Here is a 17,460-nt window from a genome sequence, read left to right as displayed (position 1 = left end):
GAAAGCACTTTACTGTTTCTGCTATCAACAATGCCATTTTCAAGTTCTTTCAATAATAAATGAAATATGATATTTCTTTTCACATCCCTCTAATATAAGATGTCATTTAGCCTCAGCTCAAGGATCTCGTTTTCTAAGCAGTTTGACACAAATTGTAATCTTCTCTGGTAGAGGTGAAATCCTCCATGTGGCCTGCTTCTAGACTAGAATTAACAACACTTCTCTCTTCAGGAGAGCATAACAGTGTGCTAGCAAAGTCACCCACCTCAGACCCATATTAGACACAGGAAAATGGATAAGGGCAGGAAAAGTAAACTTCAAAGACTGTTATTATATAAATTTTTCCCTTGACCTTACTTGAATATAAAATGTGCCTTTGCTCAAGTTTGGGAGCAAAGAAATTTTAGACTTATAGTTGCTTTCCAGTGATATATGGATGGATAGATGCATGGAGAGATGAGTGGGTGGGTGGGTGGCGAAGGAAGGAGAGAGATAAACACACATTTTTTCAGAAAGATTAGTGACTTGAGATAAAAGCAACTGTTTTAGAACACTCCAAATACAAGTATATTGCCTCTCATACCTTGTGAAAAATCTCATGAGCAGAAATTCCTTACAGGATGAATTTATGAAGAGTAAACATATTAGAATTCTTACATTATGTTCATTTTGTTTTAAACATGAAAAGTATCAAATATGTTTTGTTTATACATTAAACATAGTTCCTGGTGCATGGCAAGCATTAAAAATTAAGTACTATCAATGGCTGCCCATGCATCAGGGTCCACTCAAGTCCAATAAACTGGCCAGAATGGGAGAAACCCTATGGTATAGAAAGAACTTAGAAGGGAAAAGTGGACGAGGCCTGCACAGCCCATTAACAGAGGAGAGATCTAGGTCAGCAGGGCACCAGGAAAAAGAAGAGTTAAACGTAAGAGGATAGCAATGTATCCAGCACAATATCAGAGTTGGGTGCCCTCACCAGAGAACTGGAGACTGTGGAGTTTCACCAGAACAAATCTTCTGATCACAAGGTGGCTTTACACAGATTTTCCTAGAAGGAAAGAATTGACTTGAGGAGTCAGGTTTCCTTCTCAGCTATACTCCCCAATTTAAATGGTTAAATTGACACTTACTTGGTTGCCCCTTCAATCCCCTGTGAGTCAGTCAGCCTGACGCCCCCAGAGCTGTCACCTTGGGGGAACGTATCAGGTTGTCAGGGCTGCCGTAACGAGACACCACAGACTGGGCGGCTTAAACAACGCAAACTTATTTCCTCACAGTGCTGGATGTGAAAGTCCAGGATCAAGGTGTCGGCAGGTCTGGTTTCTTCTGAGGTGTCTCTTCTTGGCTGACGGAGTTACGTTGCTCTATCCTCAGAGTCTCCTCCCTGTGCACATATCTGATGTCCAAATTTCCTCTTCTTCTAAGGACATTAGTCAGATTGGATTAGGGCCTACCCTGAAATGATGTCATTTTAACGGATCACCTCTCTAAGGACCCTATCTTCAAATACAGTACATTCTGAGGTGCAGGGGGTAATGCTTCAGTATATGAATTTGGTGGAGGGGGTGGAGGAGGGGGGGCACAATTCAGCTCATAACAGGATAGATAAAGTTTATATAGATAAAGTTCAAGTCTCTGGGCCTGTGAAGTAAAGGGCAAGACTGGGCCACAGTGACCCAACGAGGGAAACTGCCTCAGTGAATCCCACCTGACCTATCAGCCACAATTCCTGCAGTTCATCCATAAAGAATGTAAGAAACATACGTTTTTCTCTAACCCCATTCTAATCTTTCATGTTCTTTTAAAAAATATTTTGGATTTCCTTATCTATAGCAATTAAAATAGTTTATATTCCAATTTGGCATGAGACTACATAAATCATAACTAGTATATTCATCCTGCATCCACTTTTCTTACCTTATAAGTTCATTTTAGTTCAGTTTTAGTGTACTGAACATACTGGCTCCACACACGAAACCTTGGAAATAACAGCCAACATCCTTGTTCTTCTTTTTGAATAAATATCAGTAAGGTGTACGCGGTTCTCAGAGTGGTGTCTGAGTTCTGAGTAGCAATAGGTAATATGTATATCCGAACAACTTTGACATGAGGAAGGCTGCAATGGGAAGTATTCAGTGCTCTGGCTACCAATGTGAGGAGTGTGCTTTAGTATTTGTGCATCATTATTAATGATGCAATGGATTAGTGATGGATGGATCCCTTTTAAATGGGAAATGGCAGAAAGGGGTGAGCTGAACATGAAATACTGGGAGCAGTGGCAAGAAAGGCCCATAAATTGATCCCAAGGCAGAGGATGATCATAAACAATAACAGCAGCAGCGACTGATAAATCATACTTCACAGATTCTAACAATCCTCCTAAACTTTTTGACCACAGTCCAATAGCAAACTGCCAATAATAAAATATATTTCATAGTACTTTAATTATAGATGAACATATGCTTACCTGAATCATAGTCAATATTACAGTTGTAGAGGCTGTATATGTTTTGAAAGTAAATGCACTAAATCATAGTTTTTGACATAAAGATTTTCCATTTAGAATTTCGGAACGTATACCATACATGTTTATTAGTGTATAACATATATGCATATTTTTTAATTAAGTATAACTTGGCCATCTTGAATATTTATACCCCAACAGAGGCTGAATTGTGCTTTAAGGAAGCAGAAACATCGGTTCAACACTCCAGCTCTATGTATCTATTCATGTAAATTGGCTCAAATCATTCTTAGAGGTGGACAGGTTATAACTAATAAAGGACTCATGCATCTGTAATTCAAGACACGACAAATGACACTCAAACACATCTTTTTATTATATACTAAATTTAAAAATACAAATCTTATTAAAAATGCTTATGAAACATTGTATACATAAGTACTGTCAAATACTATTGGATCATGGCATTATGTACATTTGCTAAGGTTAATTAGAAACAGAACAAAATACATAACTTTGCTGATAACGAAATTCAGAAGTCAAATATTTTAACATTTGGCAACTGTGAAGTAGTGATCTGCACAGGAAGATGTTTGTAGAGGTAAAATAGTAAGAAAACAAACGGAATAAAGCAGATACTCCTGCCCGAAGTGTTAATGAGTAGCTCTCTTCCTCATCCTCTTCAGTCTCATTGTAACAGAAATTAAAGTGCACAAGACCACCAGGAATACTTGATTTGGTTGTACCCTAACATATACTACAGCCAACTGTGCTGCCATATTGAGGGCTTCAATTCTTTGTACTTTTCCTGAGGTTTTAGAAATTATTTTTGAATGTGGCTAAGGGAAGAGAGGTCAATACTTTCTAAATTGCACCAAGTGGCCTTAAAGTGTAGAAACACCAAAGATAAAAATATTAACTTGGGAATAGATTCAAGAAAATTATCCCTGTCTACTATGCCCTAGGAATAAAATTAAGATAAGAACCTAGCTTTGCCTCTGGAAAATGCTTACTAAAAATCTGTTTCAAAAGATCAGACATGTACAGCAAGCACCACAATACTGTCAGTTACTATTCACCACTTATATACCACATCATAAATACCAGGCACAAACACCTGCCCTCTAAAGGTTCACAAGAAATACAGGTAGAAGCATGTTATTACTTGACACTAATTTTACTAATTAACATTAAGTGTAATTTGTAAAAATAGGTCACCACCGTACAATCAAGGAAGAGGAGAAAGAAAGCTGCTAGTCTACAAAAGTGCTCCCTTTAGCATTCAGACCCAATAGCTTAATGTTGGGTAAAACAAGATTGTAAAGTAAGGCCATCAGTTCTAAAGTAGCTGATGATGCCATATATACATACTCACGTATATATGTTTAATTTCAATTCTGATTTAACACTAATGTACCAGTACAAACCATTTATAGGAAACATTTTATGAGGCTTATTTACAAACACAATGAGTGACAAAGATATGGAAAATGAAAGAAACTGCAGACAAATATAGCCATTTAGCAATAGAGTTCACTAAAGATAAGACAGATTTGCATAATATTTTTTAAAAACAAAGAAAAAAGTTTAGTAAGAAATCCCTACCATATACACCTATTGGTCATTGGACCTAAAAGGCAAATAAATGTAATGATCATGATTAAGTTTTTATTACTGTCTCATTGACATATCAATATGAGGTCTACTCAGAGAACTACCTACAAATACAGTCTCTCATGATTTGATGAGAATATTAAGTTATTGAATACATTTTTAACTCCCATGGCACATCACACTTGATAACACTAATAAGGTAGCTTTAGATAACACTTAAATCATGATTATGAATGTTTAATTGAATATTTTCCTTTCTGTAGCTGTGAAATGTAAAGCTTAGATTTGCTTCCATCGGGCCTCTTAAACCAAACTTCATCATGGTTAATTGTTGTAATTACAGCACTAAAAAGGGGGGGAGAAAAGGAAGGAATGAATGAATCGCAATACGCCTCCTCCACTCATTTTAGAGTACTAGTTATAAAACCAAAACAGCCAGACTGTAAGAGTAGATTCGGGTATATAATTGTCATTTGCCACAATGCCGCTGCAATTATCGGCAGGGCATGCTGGCAAAACCATCACACTCAGTAATGTATTTTTTTTCCTTGATAAAACTGGTCATATTTACTATTAGAACTATTAAATGCACACCATTCTTACGACATCCCCAGCCTCCTGCCCCACCCCCTTAAGAAAACACACAGTGGAACTAAGAACGCTAACTATATAGTATTATACCTCCAATTCAGATCAGTCTTGGCTGTAGGAAATCTTCCAAACACCAAACCCTAATTCCCAGGATCAAACCATCTCTATGGTACTTGTATGGGTTCTTTTCTGACACTACTTATCTAGTATGTAGAAATATTTTTAAAAATAGATTTGTGTTTAACCCTCTTACACTATGTCATCTCTTTTAAAATCACATTTATGCTAAGCAGTAAGGAAAATGTCTTAAAAGCAGTAAGATAAAGCAAAGAATCTACTAGGGGTATCACGTAAAACCTAGTAATTAGCTGAGTGGGCTTCTATGAGAAAAGTTACTATACACAATGTTCTCAGGATCCTAAAACTTTAAAGATGAAAGTGCAATTCAAGTAAAACCACCATATTTCGAAAATGAGTGTTCTTCACTACATACAAACACTTCATTTACCAATCATACCTAGAAAAAGACACCTTCTTACTGTAGAAGGCTACCACTCTGAGAATTAAATCCTAAACCACTGAAGGAACAAAAGCAGTAATTAGCATTAATAGTTTCCAAAAGCTACAACCAGATAAAACTTAGAAGGCTATAGGGGTGCCTGGCTGGCTCAGTCAGTGGAGTATGTGACTCTTGATCTCAGAGTTGTGGGTTTGAGCCCCACATTGGTTGTAAAGAAGACTTAAAAAAATAAAAAAACTTAGAAGGCTATATAATTATATAAACATAAACCTTATTTAAACTAGATTGAGTTTTTTATTTTATTTTTATTGTTTGTTTATTTTTCAGAGAGAGAGAGAGAGACAGTGTGAGCGGGGGAGGGGCAGAGACAGAGGGAGACACAGAATCCGAAGCATGCTCTAGGCTCCGAGCTGTCAGCACAGAACCCGACGTGGGGCTCAAACTCACAAGCTATGAGATGATGACCAGAGCTGAAGTCGGACGCTTAACAGACTGAGCCATCCAGGCACCCCCAGACTGAGGTTTTTAAAAGGTAGCTTTCAGTTTTCAAGTTATACTGTAATTACTGTTACTCTTTAGGTTTTCACTAACTTTCCATTACTTTCCTACTCTAACTGATACACATGCTTGGTGTCCAAAATACTGTAACACACCCAAAAAAAGTTAAGGATTAATATGTCCAACAAAAACTTGTAATGGTCTGATTTGAAGATCATAATATTAAAATCCTAAGAATTTGTCTACTATAATAACTAACAAATAGGACCACTTACCTGGCTAAATAATTCCAAACATTTTCTCTTGTGTTAATGCTTGTGCTCAAGAACTTAATAGGTGACACTGGTATATAAATATTAACACTGGTGTTAACACACATGCTAAACAAATCCTATGCCAGGAGAAAGGAAGGATCCACAGGCAAATAACTGGTGCATTATGAATGTACTACAGAGGGGGCAAATACTTATTGACAATAATGTTGTAAATTCTAATACTGAGCAACAGTGAAATGATAGTTTTTACCTTGTAGGACATTCATCTTTTTTATCAATACATATTGTTTGTCCACGTATATACCATTCACCATCATAATATAATCTTCCTTCTTCAGATCTAGCACTGTGCAGATGTTTTTCCAGTTTCACAGGTGCTAAAGGGATCAGTTCAAAAACTGTTACGTTAATAAGACACTGTCAGAAGAACTAAAATGCAGAACATTAAAGAAGTAACACCAATCCATGCATATAGGTGAAAAAACACTAAAAATAGTTCTTAGGTATTAAGCTTAAATCTAATAGAAATAAGAGAATTTAATTTCTTACATTTCTTATAGAACTAAGTTTAACTTAATATAACTAAAAAATGAAGGTATGCAAGGTATGAAAAAATCATCGGTGAACGAGACATGTGCCAGAATAAGGGGAAACAGTTACATTATCGATTATCAGTGCCAATTTTAAGTAGGATTTAAGATATCACAATTCCAAGAGTAGTGTTCAGTAATGAAATGAAACAACAGATGGGGGGAGCTCTTTATTATGTGGATGACTTAACAGCCCTGATCCAATAAGTCTCCATAGAAGAGATCCCTAAACTTAGGTTAAATGACTTACGTTCTGTCTTCACTCTGTGTGGACCCAGTGTAGCCATTGCCTAATTAAAAAAAGAAGACAGACACTGACTGAGTTTATAGATGGAAAGTATATTTTGGGATCTATTTAATGTATATAACACTACTCACGACCTCAAATAACTAACAGTGAAATGTAATCTTCAGCTCCTCTAATAAATTGTTAATGTCGAAGACCATAGAGGTCTTATCCTCGAAGTTTTATCAATATCTGAATTGATCTCTCTCAACTAAGAAGTTTCTGCAAATGGAAAAAGCTAATAAGAAAAATAAGTCTCCACCTTCAAACAAGCACAAAAAACCCTGTAATTCTTGAATGTTTAATGGCAGAATGCAAGGCATACAATAAAGTTCAAATATTCACTTTGAATTTATTCATCAGGTATTTATTGAGCACCTTCAGTGAGCCAGAACTGGGCTAAGGACTACGCACGGAAAGGTTATTTATTATTTTTGGGCAAGCTACATAAATGCTTTTCTGTACTTTTGCATAAATTATTAATTACATTACTATAGGAAAAAATACAATCAAATTGCTGACCTGTCTCTCTCAAAATATTCTCGCAATCCACTGTTATCTGTATTAGTATTAATTGCCATTAAGAGAATGTTGCAAAGTATAGCATATTAAAAATAATATTTGATGTATTAGTGAAAAACCACAGAATCTTAAGAAGAAGACTATAAGAAGATACTTGTATTCCATTGCTCTTTAATCATACCTTCCTAATTGTTGTCCAGTCTTCAAGAATATCAAGATCTTGTAGCATATAAACTATATATGGACGTGGAAAAGTCAAGGTCAGTTTAACTGTTAAGAATTTCACACTTTGAATTATATTTCCAAACTTCTATTTTTCAGAGAATTAGAACAGTGATTTCTGGACATAATCCTTTGGCATGCTGAATTCTGACTTCAAATTATTCTCCAAAAAACTTAGTACCAGGACAAATATATTCCAAAACTTCAGATGCTATAAACTATATTCTCTTAGTTCTTTGATATCATTGACTGTAAGATACACCACCAACCTAATCACTATTTTGAAGTGGGAATGGGAAAAGGCAGTGGGGTTAGGGGAGGGTACCACAGGGAACACCAAAATCGAAAGCATATATTATTTTAATTTAAAGACACTCCAGGGGCGCCTGGGTGGCTTAGTCGGTTAAGCGTCCGACTTTCGCTTGGGTCATGATCTCATGGTTTGTGGGTTCAAGCCCTGCATCGGGCTCTGTGCTGACTGCCAGCTCAGAGCCTGGAGCCTGTTTCAGTCTGTGACTCCCTCTCTCTCTGACCCTCCCCTGCTCACGCTGTCTCTCTCTCTCTCTCCTAGAAATAAATAAAAAAAAATTAAAAAAAAAAAAAATTTAAAGACACTCCAATTTCAGAAACATTGAAAGTGTTAAAAAATAAACATTTGAGGGGGGAGGAGGGATGGGCATGGAGGAGGACACTTGTGGGGATGAGCACTGAGTGTTATGTGAAAACTAATTTGACAATAAACTATTGGAAAAAAAAAAAACAAAAAAAAAAACAAAAAAAAATAAAAGCAAATGCCTAACATGTTCACTTTTCAGTAAAAAAAAATAAATTTATAATGGTAAAAAAAAAAATAAACATCTGAATTAAGCAATCATGCTATATACTCAAGAGCTGGTTCGCATCAAAGCCTTTGTGAACTACAAAGCCATATTAACTTTCAAAGCTGAGATCATGGATAAACTTCTACTTCCTCCCTACCCTTCTTAATCCTAAACTATATCCTTCTACCTTCAATCAGTTGTATAAGTTATCTTTTGCCTATTACAGGATCATGTAACTAAAGTCAATGTATACTAATAAAAATTACAAAGGTATGCACAATGCAAAAATGTACACCAAGGCAAAAAAAAAAAAAATTTTAGAAAAGGATATCTGAAACAACAACTGGCTTCTTTTTGTCAGGACTGAAAGGATCCTTCCTCTTTTTTCTTGACTGAAGCTCATCATTCCACAGCTCTGGGAAGTAAATGAAATTAAGTATTAACTGATTTCTGGAGATCAAAGTCAGGGAAAAGGCTATGTAATTTCATGGTAGCAAAACTTCACTGGTAGTATGTATATGTGACTGTATGATTTCATGAGCAGCTATATATTTATAAAATTTCCTCGGCCTTTATTAAAGTAAAAAATCAACTTGGCACTTAATAACTAATAACTGATGAACCACAGGTCAGGTACTTTGTTAAAGATACATTATTACATGCATTGTCTCATCTAAAGCTATCTCTGAGACAGGTATTCCTATTATTATGATTTTATAAATGAGAAGACTGATTTAAAAAAACTAAAGTAACTGTCACTCATATTCACCCAACTAGTAAGGATAGGGGCTCATCTGACTCCATTGTGCCTCCCGAGAAATCAAATTTCTAAAAGGTAAAGTAATATACATAGAAGAAATGTAGGATAACCCAATACATCTTCAACCCACTGTAGAAAGCCTTTCCATAATAGCCCTGAAAATACCAGTTTCTCACTGGACTGATCTAATTATTAAGGGGTTTTTCCTTTTTCTCAGACAAAAATCTACCTCCCTGTAATTTCTATCTAGTTTGTGTCTCACCATAAAGAAAAGGTTTTTATTCCTTCTTCCACCTGATCTTGAAAGATTTAGAGGGACGAACATATGCTGTAGTTGTCTTTCAATACTATTCATATATTATAATATTTTTATTATTCTTATAGTTACTATTCTTACTTCTATAGTTCCTGTCATATTTTTCTTTTGCCACTTTTCATGTGCTCCATTTTCTGTCTTTCTGAAATATGAATTCAAATCAAAGCAACAATCACAAACCTACCAAGTTCTTTAGAAATCTCCCCCTTTCCCCTCTCATTAGGACACTTCATTCACATAACATTTATATTAGGAGACTAGGATATTATGAGACACTCCAGTAAGCCACAGGTTCAGTGTCACTTAAAGTAAATATCACACATATCACACCACATCATTCCCATTACGTGAGGTAATTCTTCTTTGTTTTAGCATACACTCATGAGCACATGTGAGTGGGAGACAGAGTGGAGGGAGAGAGAATTCCAAGCTGGCTCCAAGCCCGCACAATGTGGGCTCAATCTCATGACTGACTATGAGACCATGACCTGCTGACATCAAGAGTTGGACATTTAAATGGGGCGTCTGGGTGGCTCAGTCGGTTAAGCGTCCAACTTTGGCTCAGGTCATGATCTCACAGTTCGTGGGTTCGAGCCCCGCGCTGGGCTCTGTGCTGACAGCTAGCTCAAAGCCTGGAGCCTGCTTCAGATTCTGTGTCTCCCTCTCTCTATGACCCTCCCCTGCTCACACTGTCTCTCTCTCTCTCTCCTCTCAGAAATAAATTAAAAAAAAAAAAAAAAAAAAAGAGTTGGACATTTAACTGACTGAGGCACCCAGCTGCCCCCACCTGAGGTAATATCAATGCTGTGCCTATCCTCTTCAAGCCTTCTTATCTTCTCCTCCAGTTCACTCTGGACTGTATCATATAACAAAAGCTTTTCACTCTGAAAAAAAATAGATTATGCAGAAGTAGAAATAAAAAAATCAGTCCATCTTAACTATGAGTACTAACTTATTACTCTTAAAGTACTTTAACACATGATGCTTTTGTTTGCTAACTTAAAACCTTTAAAGACAAAATACCAAATGCATGAAAGAAATAAAACCAGAAAGTACAGACTCTAAATACAGATTTAAACACAAACAACTACACTGTTTAAGAACATCTAAGTTTATATGTGTATGGAGGTAAATGTTTATAAACAACTAGTAAGCTCCCACAGCCTCTTTTAAGTATAAGCAGGTCCTACCTGTCCGTACAATGGAGAGCCTGTCCTATAAAGCATATCATTATAAAATGGATATTTTTCTCACTGCCACAACAATTAGGCCTTTATTCCTCACTAATATCTCAACATATTAAAATAGACTACTGTATCACAAAGAGATTCAAGTATGAATTCTATAATCATTTAAAAGAATCTAATTATAGGGGTGCCTGGGTGGCTTAGCCGGTTAAGCGTCCGACTTTCGCTTAGGTCATGATCTCGCGGTTTGTGGGTTCGAGCCCCATGTCGGGCTCTATGCTGACTGCCAGCTCAGAGCCTGGAGCCTGTTTCAGAGTCTGTGATTTCCTCTCTCTCTGATCCTCCCTTGCTCACGCTGTCTCTCTCTCTCTCTCTCTCCCCTAGAAATAAATAAAACACTAAAAAAAAAAAATTTTTTTAATAATCTAATTATAGTCAAAATCATAAAACTATAGACTATATCCAGGTCGCTCGACAAAACTATAGAAAGACTGAGTGACTTGCTAAAAGACTATTTACTGGCAAATCAGACTAGAACCCAGGTCTACTAGTTCCAGCCCATTGTTCTTTTAATTATAAAACACCATATCCCTTATATTAAAAGCCATAAAAAGTACGTAAGTACAACATAGACTTGTTATATAAAAGCTTCTGACAGATTCCCATGCCACCCACCGCATGCGTAGTCTAGCAGGGATAGCAGGCTGCTGGGACAGAGCTATGACCTTCCTTTAGAGACTACTGAAAGATAGTTAGATAGGCTTCCTTGTGGAAGGCACAAGCCACACCCACTTGGCAGCACTGCCAGTGTGAAGCTATCCTCTCTTCCGGGTTTGAAATTTAGAGTCTACACATGCTTAAAGATTCTCCTGAGTGGTAGAGAGAAGATGGCTTTTGTCAATTTGAGGCTAGCCAGGAGCTAGAGAAAGCAAAACTGAAGAAGACTAAAACTAGGTCTCATATGAAAAATCTTCCAGGCTGCTCTCTAAGCTTACTTCCTTTTAGTTGTTTCCCCTGCCTTTGATAAAGTGTTATGAAATATTCCAGCCTTATCTACATTGCGGTACAAAAACTGAGAAATGATTTTTATATCAGAGAAAAAGGGAGAGCAGGCCCCAGCCACAGTCAAGATAGTGTGACAGCTATAAATAGATCCAGATTCTCCAAAGAAGGCTCTAAATGCAGAATGAAAGTGATAAGACTGTTAAGAATATGAAAGTTTATCTGGTGCAGTCTCTTTCCTTTCTATTGGTAAACTTGCTCTAGGCCAAGCAAAAATTCTAAAATAAGTCCACTAATCATTCTTTATAAAAACAAAAAACAAAACCACCACCACAATGGGCCTGAAATGTTTGACGCTTTGAAGGCATCTCTAAAGATATTATAAATTACAGTTAAAAAAATTTTTTTTAACATTTTATTTTTTGAGAGACAGAGAGAGACAGAGCATGAGCAGGGGAGGGGCAGAGAGAGAGGGAGACAGAATCAGAAGCAGGCTCCAGGCTCTGAGCTGTCAGCACAGGGCCCAACATGGGGATTGAACCCACAAGCACGAGATCATGACCTGAGCTAAAGTCAGATGCTCAACCAAATGAGCCACCCAGGCGTCCCTAAGTTAAGTTTAAAGTGTACAAATAGAAGTGCCTTGAATCTATTCTCAGTCTAATTTCTTTGCCCCTCTCTCCCTTATCCCCAGCCCTCACAAGACTTTCCTGAGGTGGAAAAGAAGTCATTAAAGAAGCAGCTAGAGGGCACCTAGAAATTCCCTTGCTTTGGTGCCTGTAGACACTTCTTTGTTCAACAGGTAATATAGCTTTTTTTAAGTACTTATTACATATTTGGCTTCAAGATTCCATACCCCGCCAATCTCCACACCTATACTTCTTCCCTTTGAACATGGATAGGAGTTAGTGACTCACTTCTAATGGATAGAACATGGTAGTGATCTAGGTCATAAAAAACAGCGTCACTTCAGTCTTGTCTCTTGGATCACTCGCTCTCAGAGATGCCAGTCACCAGGTCATGGGGGCTCTCAGGCAGCCTTTGGAGAGACCCAGAGGACTAAGGCTTCCAACCAAAACCCAGCAAGAACCTGCCAGCCTTGTGAGTGAGTCACCTTGGAAGCAGATCCTCCAGCCTCCAGTCAAGTCCTCAGGTAACTGGTTCGCTGGCTGACCTACTTCCTGCAACTTTATGGGATTCCTTGAGCCAGAACCAACCAGCTAAGCTGCTCCCAAATTCCCAGCCACAGACACTGTGAAATAATAAATGTTTATTGTTTTAAGTCACTAAGTTTTAGAGTAATTTGTTATAAAGCAATGGATAATCAGTACAAGAGGTCTCAAAAAACTTACTCCTATACACCTTTTCCCAAGAAGCCACTCTAGCCAAATGAAAATGAGAATGAGATCTAGAGGGATAGACATAAAGGGAATTTCTAGGGTGGTGGTGAAGACACGCCCCATGAAGAGCCTAGAAAGCACGTGAAGGAGGTGTAGGATGGAGCAGGAGGCCAGGGAACTTAGGGGTCAAGGGGATGCTCCTCATGGATTATCTGATACATTTGATCACATGGAAAATAGCATTAGGGGGACTTTCATAGATCTGCTAGAGCTCTGAGAAAGATTGACAATAAAAGTAAATGAAGCAATTATTAATTCTGAGGCTATGAACAGAGTTGTACAAGGAGGGAAGTTTGAACACAGAATAACTCTTGGATCAACAAACAATATTTATAGTTACAACAAAAACAAAAATTGAGACATAAAAGTATGAGAATAATGGGATGAGGGAAACCATTATGGACTCTTCAGCTTTCATAATAGGACACCAATAGATAATATCTAAAACTGATACTATTTAGAAACATAAGGGCAAATTCCAGAAGCAGTAACTAAAAGAGATAACTGCTGCTAGAATTTAGAGATGGGAGAGGGGGCTGCTGTGTTTCATTAGAAGCCCGCGCCTTCGGAAATATGTACGCACATTATCTGCTAAAAACAAATGTTTAAAAGTATTTAGAGCTGTAGAGAAATTCTCATAAAATGCTGCCTATAAAAAAGCTAGGATACAAAATAGTATATATAGTCATACCAGCAATATGAAAAACAATTATACAAGAATGCACATACTTATTAACAGATTTCCACTGCTTGACAGACTATAGTTCACTGCATTCCTCCTTTAGAAGTATTTCTCATATATAACATTATATTAATATATAACATTATATTAATGTTATAATCAGGAAAAACAAGTAATAGATAACCAAAGTCAGAGCCCTAAAGAGGCTCAATCTTCTCAAGAACTAGAATCCTAACCCTGAACACTCAGGGCCTGAAACCTTGCTACCACCTGTTGTTGATCTTAACACTCATCTCCAGCTCCATGGGGAGGCTTAAATGAGATAACCTAAAAAAAGCATCACCACCTGCCCCAGTGTCTGGCACACTGTAGTACTCTGTGAATGTGATCTCCTTCTTTATTTGGACACAAACCATCTGCTGCCTTGATCGCCTCTGTGGTTATCTGGCATGCTCTCCATACACATACCCATGTGAGCATGTCTAGCCTCTGGTCCAGGCCCCTCTTTCTACCTGCTGCTAATCAAACTTATTTTGACAACTCGAAGTGTGTCTCCCTTCTTCTCACTTCTCCTGCCTCTCAGTTATTTCTATATGAGCCAAATGCAGAACTAAAAGCAGATAAAAAGCCCTCGATAACAAAGTTCAGATTCAATGGTAAATTGCAAGAATGACTAGAAAGATCAAAGGATTTCAATCCTGGTTCTGCTAACTGTATGACTCCAAGCAAATTACTTAACCTCTTTGAGCCCCGTTCATAAAATCAAGGTAATTCCTATTCCATAAGGTGTGGTAAGGATTAAAATGAGGGTGAATGGGGCGCCTGGGTGGCTTAGTCGGTTGGGCGTCCGACTTTCGCTTGGGTCGTGATCTCGCGGTTCGTGGGTTCGAGCCCCGCGTCGGGCTCTGTGCTGACTGCCGGCTCGGAGCCTGGAGCCTGTTTCAGTCTGTGACTCCCTCTCTCTCTGGCCCTCCCCTGCTGACGCTGTCTCTCGCTCTCTCCTAGAAATAAATAAAACATTAAAAAATTTAAAAAAAAATAAAATAAAATAAAATGAGGGTGAATATAAAATACATAATACTCTTAAGTTTCCTTCCAGCCTTTATTTCCTCTGTATAAAATGCCTTTGAACTACTGGTGAGTATTAATTATATAAGTAAATAGGCCATTTATAAATATTAATATTAAGCATTTAAAAGCCAAGCCATACCTAAATTATAAGAAATTTAGGTAAATAATTAGCATCTCTATGGAGGAGGGAAGACTTTCAAAGCTGAAAAATGATGGAAGAGAAAGAATATCAATGTATTTGTCTATGTAATAAATATTACTTCAAGACACCTTGTTGACTTTTATTTCTGACAAAATAATAGACGAGATGGTGTCAAAACAAAAACAAAAAAATTAAAAAACAAACAAAACCTCCCAACCTATATATTCTAAATAAAATACTACAAACATCTTTTTAAAGGTATAGTTAAGATCTTAAAAAAGTAAGAGATATCCCCAAGGACCAAAAATAAACAGCTGAAAACCAGCATGCTGGCCTGGTATTGAACCTACGGTTTCCTTGAGGGTATTTACTGGTGTCAATAACCTAGAGGCATGGTTTTTATTGGCTGTTTGGGGAAAAGATTTCGGGCCTAAGCAAAGCAGAGACACAATAAACAGGATTCTTGCATAGCTCTGAAGGGTTATACCTTCAAAGAAAAGGCAGACTAGAAAAGATTCGCCTGAGAAAAATTCATCTGTGTCAGGCAATAAATGGAAAAGAGGTTTTTCCAGAAACTATGTCATCTTAGGCCTGACCTCTACATATCTGAGATTCAAATATAGATTGCCTGCATCTTCTAGGAAATTCCAAGTCAAAGAATTAAAGCAGTCATGTGCTGTTTGCACACCAGGATGCCTAGTTCAAACAACAAAAAGCAGGTACTAACTGAAGAACTACATTCTCTAAGGCTCACAGAATTCCTAACAATAAAGCCTGCTATAATCCAGAATTATGAAACAAGGAAATAAGCTGTGAGATTTGTCAGAAATTTAAAAAAAAAAAAAAAAAAGTACAGCAGAAATAGACTCTGAAGAACTTCAGATGATATACTGAATATACTGAAAATGAAAGAAAGGCAATACCAGAAGACTAATATCTGAGAAATTTCCAGAATGAATGGAAAACAAATTCTTAGATTCAGAAAGCATAACAAATCCACGTAAGGAGAGAAAAATAATCTCTGTGGAGACACACAGTAAAGGAACTGAAGCACAGCAACAAAAAAGGCTTAAAAGTAACTAGTAAAAGGAAGGAAATAATTAAAGTTATCTAAAATGGGACTTCTAAGCAGACTGTGGAAAGTAAAACCCTAAAAATGTTAAGAAGAAATAACTGTCATCCTACAATGTTTTATACCCCTGAACTGTCCTTCCAGAATTATTACAAATAAACCAATTTTGGACAAATAAAAACTGAACTTACCACTAAAGGACTCTCAGTGAAGAAATGTTAGGATGTTCTTCAAGAAGCAAAGAATGAATATGCAAGGAGGGGTTGCAACTCAAAACCTGAGCAAAATAAACTAGTAAAATATGCATAAACCTAAAAAGAACTAAGTCAACTAAATCCATGAGATCAAATTAATGCTTCATTTGAAGGGTTAAAAAGCAAAATGGAACTAAAGTACTGAAAATTATAACTTGTACTTTGGGAGAAGTAACTAGAATTAGAGAGTTCAAGTGTCCTTTATAATTCAAGAGGAGGACAGAGTTATTAATATTTGATTCTAATGTAGATATACATGGTAAAAATTTAAGCTAATCATTAAAATATAGAAACAGAGTATATAAATGTATGATAACAATTTTTAAAACTCAATAAATCACATACATCCAGGAAAGGTCAGAGAAGAATAAAAAAGGATAAAGCAGAAAATATAGAAAATATAAAATAGGTTGGTATTAAATATCAAATAATCACTACAAATATAATTGGACTAAATTTACCAGCTAATAGACAGGGACAGTTAAAATAATTCTTAAATCAACACATGAGCTCTTTATTTACAAATAACACGACTAAAATATAGGCCATAAAAATACTGGAGGAAAAAAACCCTTTTATCCAGTAAATACCAGGCCAAAGAAAACTACAGTAGCTATTTTAATTATCAGGCAAAACAGACTTTGAGGCAGAGATCACTGTTACAGAGTAAAGTGCTTTTAAAAAGGATAAAATGTTAAACTTATTAAAAGATATAAAAATTATTCTAAAATAAATTGGTAGAGGGGCGCCTGGGTGGCTTAGTCGGTTAAGCATCCGACTTTCGCTTGGGTCATGATCTCGCGGTTCGTGGGTTCGAGCCCCGCATCGGGCTCTGTGCTGACTGCCAGCTCAGAGCCTGGAGCCTGTTTCAGTCTGTGACTCCTTCTCTCTCTGACCCTCCCCTGCTCACGCTGTCTCTCTCTCTCCTAGAAATAAATAAAACATTTAAAAAAAAAAATTTTTTTTAAATAAATTGGTAGATATATAAACATATGAGAAATTAACATACGCCATTTACAATAGCATAAAAAAGAGCAAAATACTTAAGAACAAACTAAGGAAATGAAAGACTTGTATATTAAAAACTAATAAACACTGATAAAAGAAACACAAATAAATCAAGATCTTCCATGTTCCTGGATTGGAAGACTTAATATTGTTAAAA

General features: G+C 36.7%; 1 protein-coding gene across 1 annotated transcript in view; it reads right to left on the bottom strand.

Annotated features, from left to right (window-relative positions):
- Positions 1-2,822: 2,822 nt before the first annotated feature.
- Positions 2,823-17,460, bottom strand: part of BRMS1L (BRMS1 like transcriptional repressor) — a 30,952-nt gene continuing 16,314 nt past the window's right edge. The window contains exons 5-10 of the mRNA XM_039257012.1: positions 10,273-10,369; positions 8,741-8,824; positions 7,548-7,612; positions 6,809-6,848; positions 6,219-6,345; positions 2,823-4,429 (exon numbers count right to left, since the gene is read on the bottom strand). Coding sequence (XP_039112943.1) covers positions 4,312-4,429; positions 6,219-6,345; positions 6,809-6,848; positions 7,548-7,612; positions 8,741-8,824; positions 10,273-10,369 — 531 coding nt within the window. The 3' untranslated portion in view covers positions 2,823-4,311. The remainder of the gene's footprint in view (positions 4,430-6,218; positions 6,346-6,808; positions 6,849-7,547; positions 7,613-8,740; positions 8,825-10,272; positions 10,370-17,460) is intronic.

This window comes from Hyaena hyaena, unplaced genomic scaffold (genome assembly GCF_003009895.1).
Source record: "Hyaena hyaena isolate Hyena2069 unplaced genomic scaffold, ASM300989v1 scaffold_599, whole genome shotgun sequence".
Lineage (NCBI taxonomy): Eukaryota > Metazoa > Chordata > Mammalia > Carnivora > Hyaenidae > Hyaena > Hyaena hyaena.
Note: the sequence above shows the minus strand (reverse complement) of the source record. Positions and strands in the feature narration are given on the sequence as shown.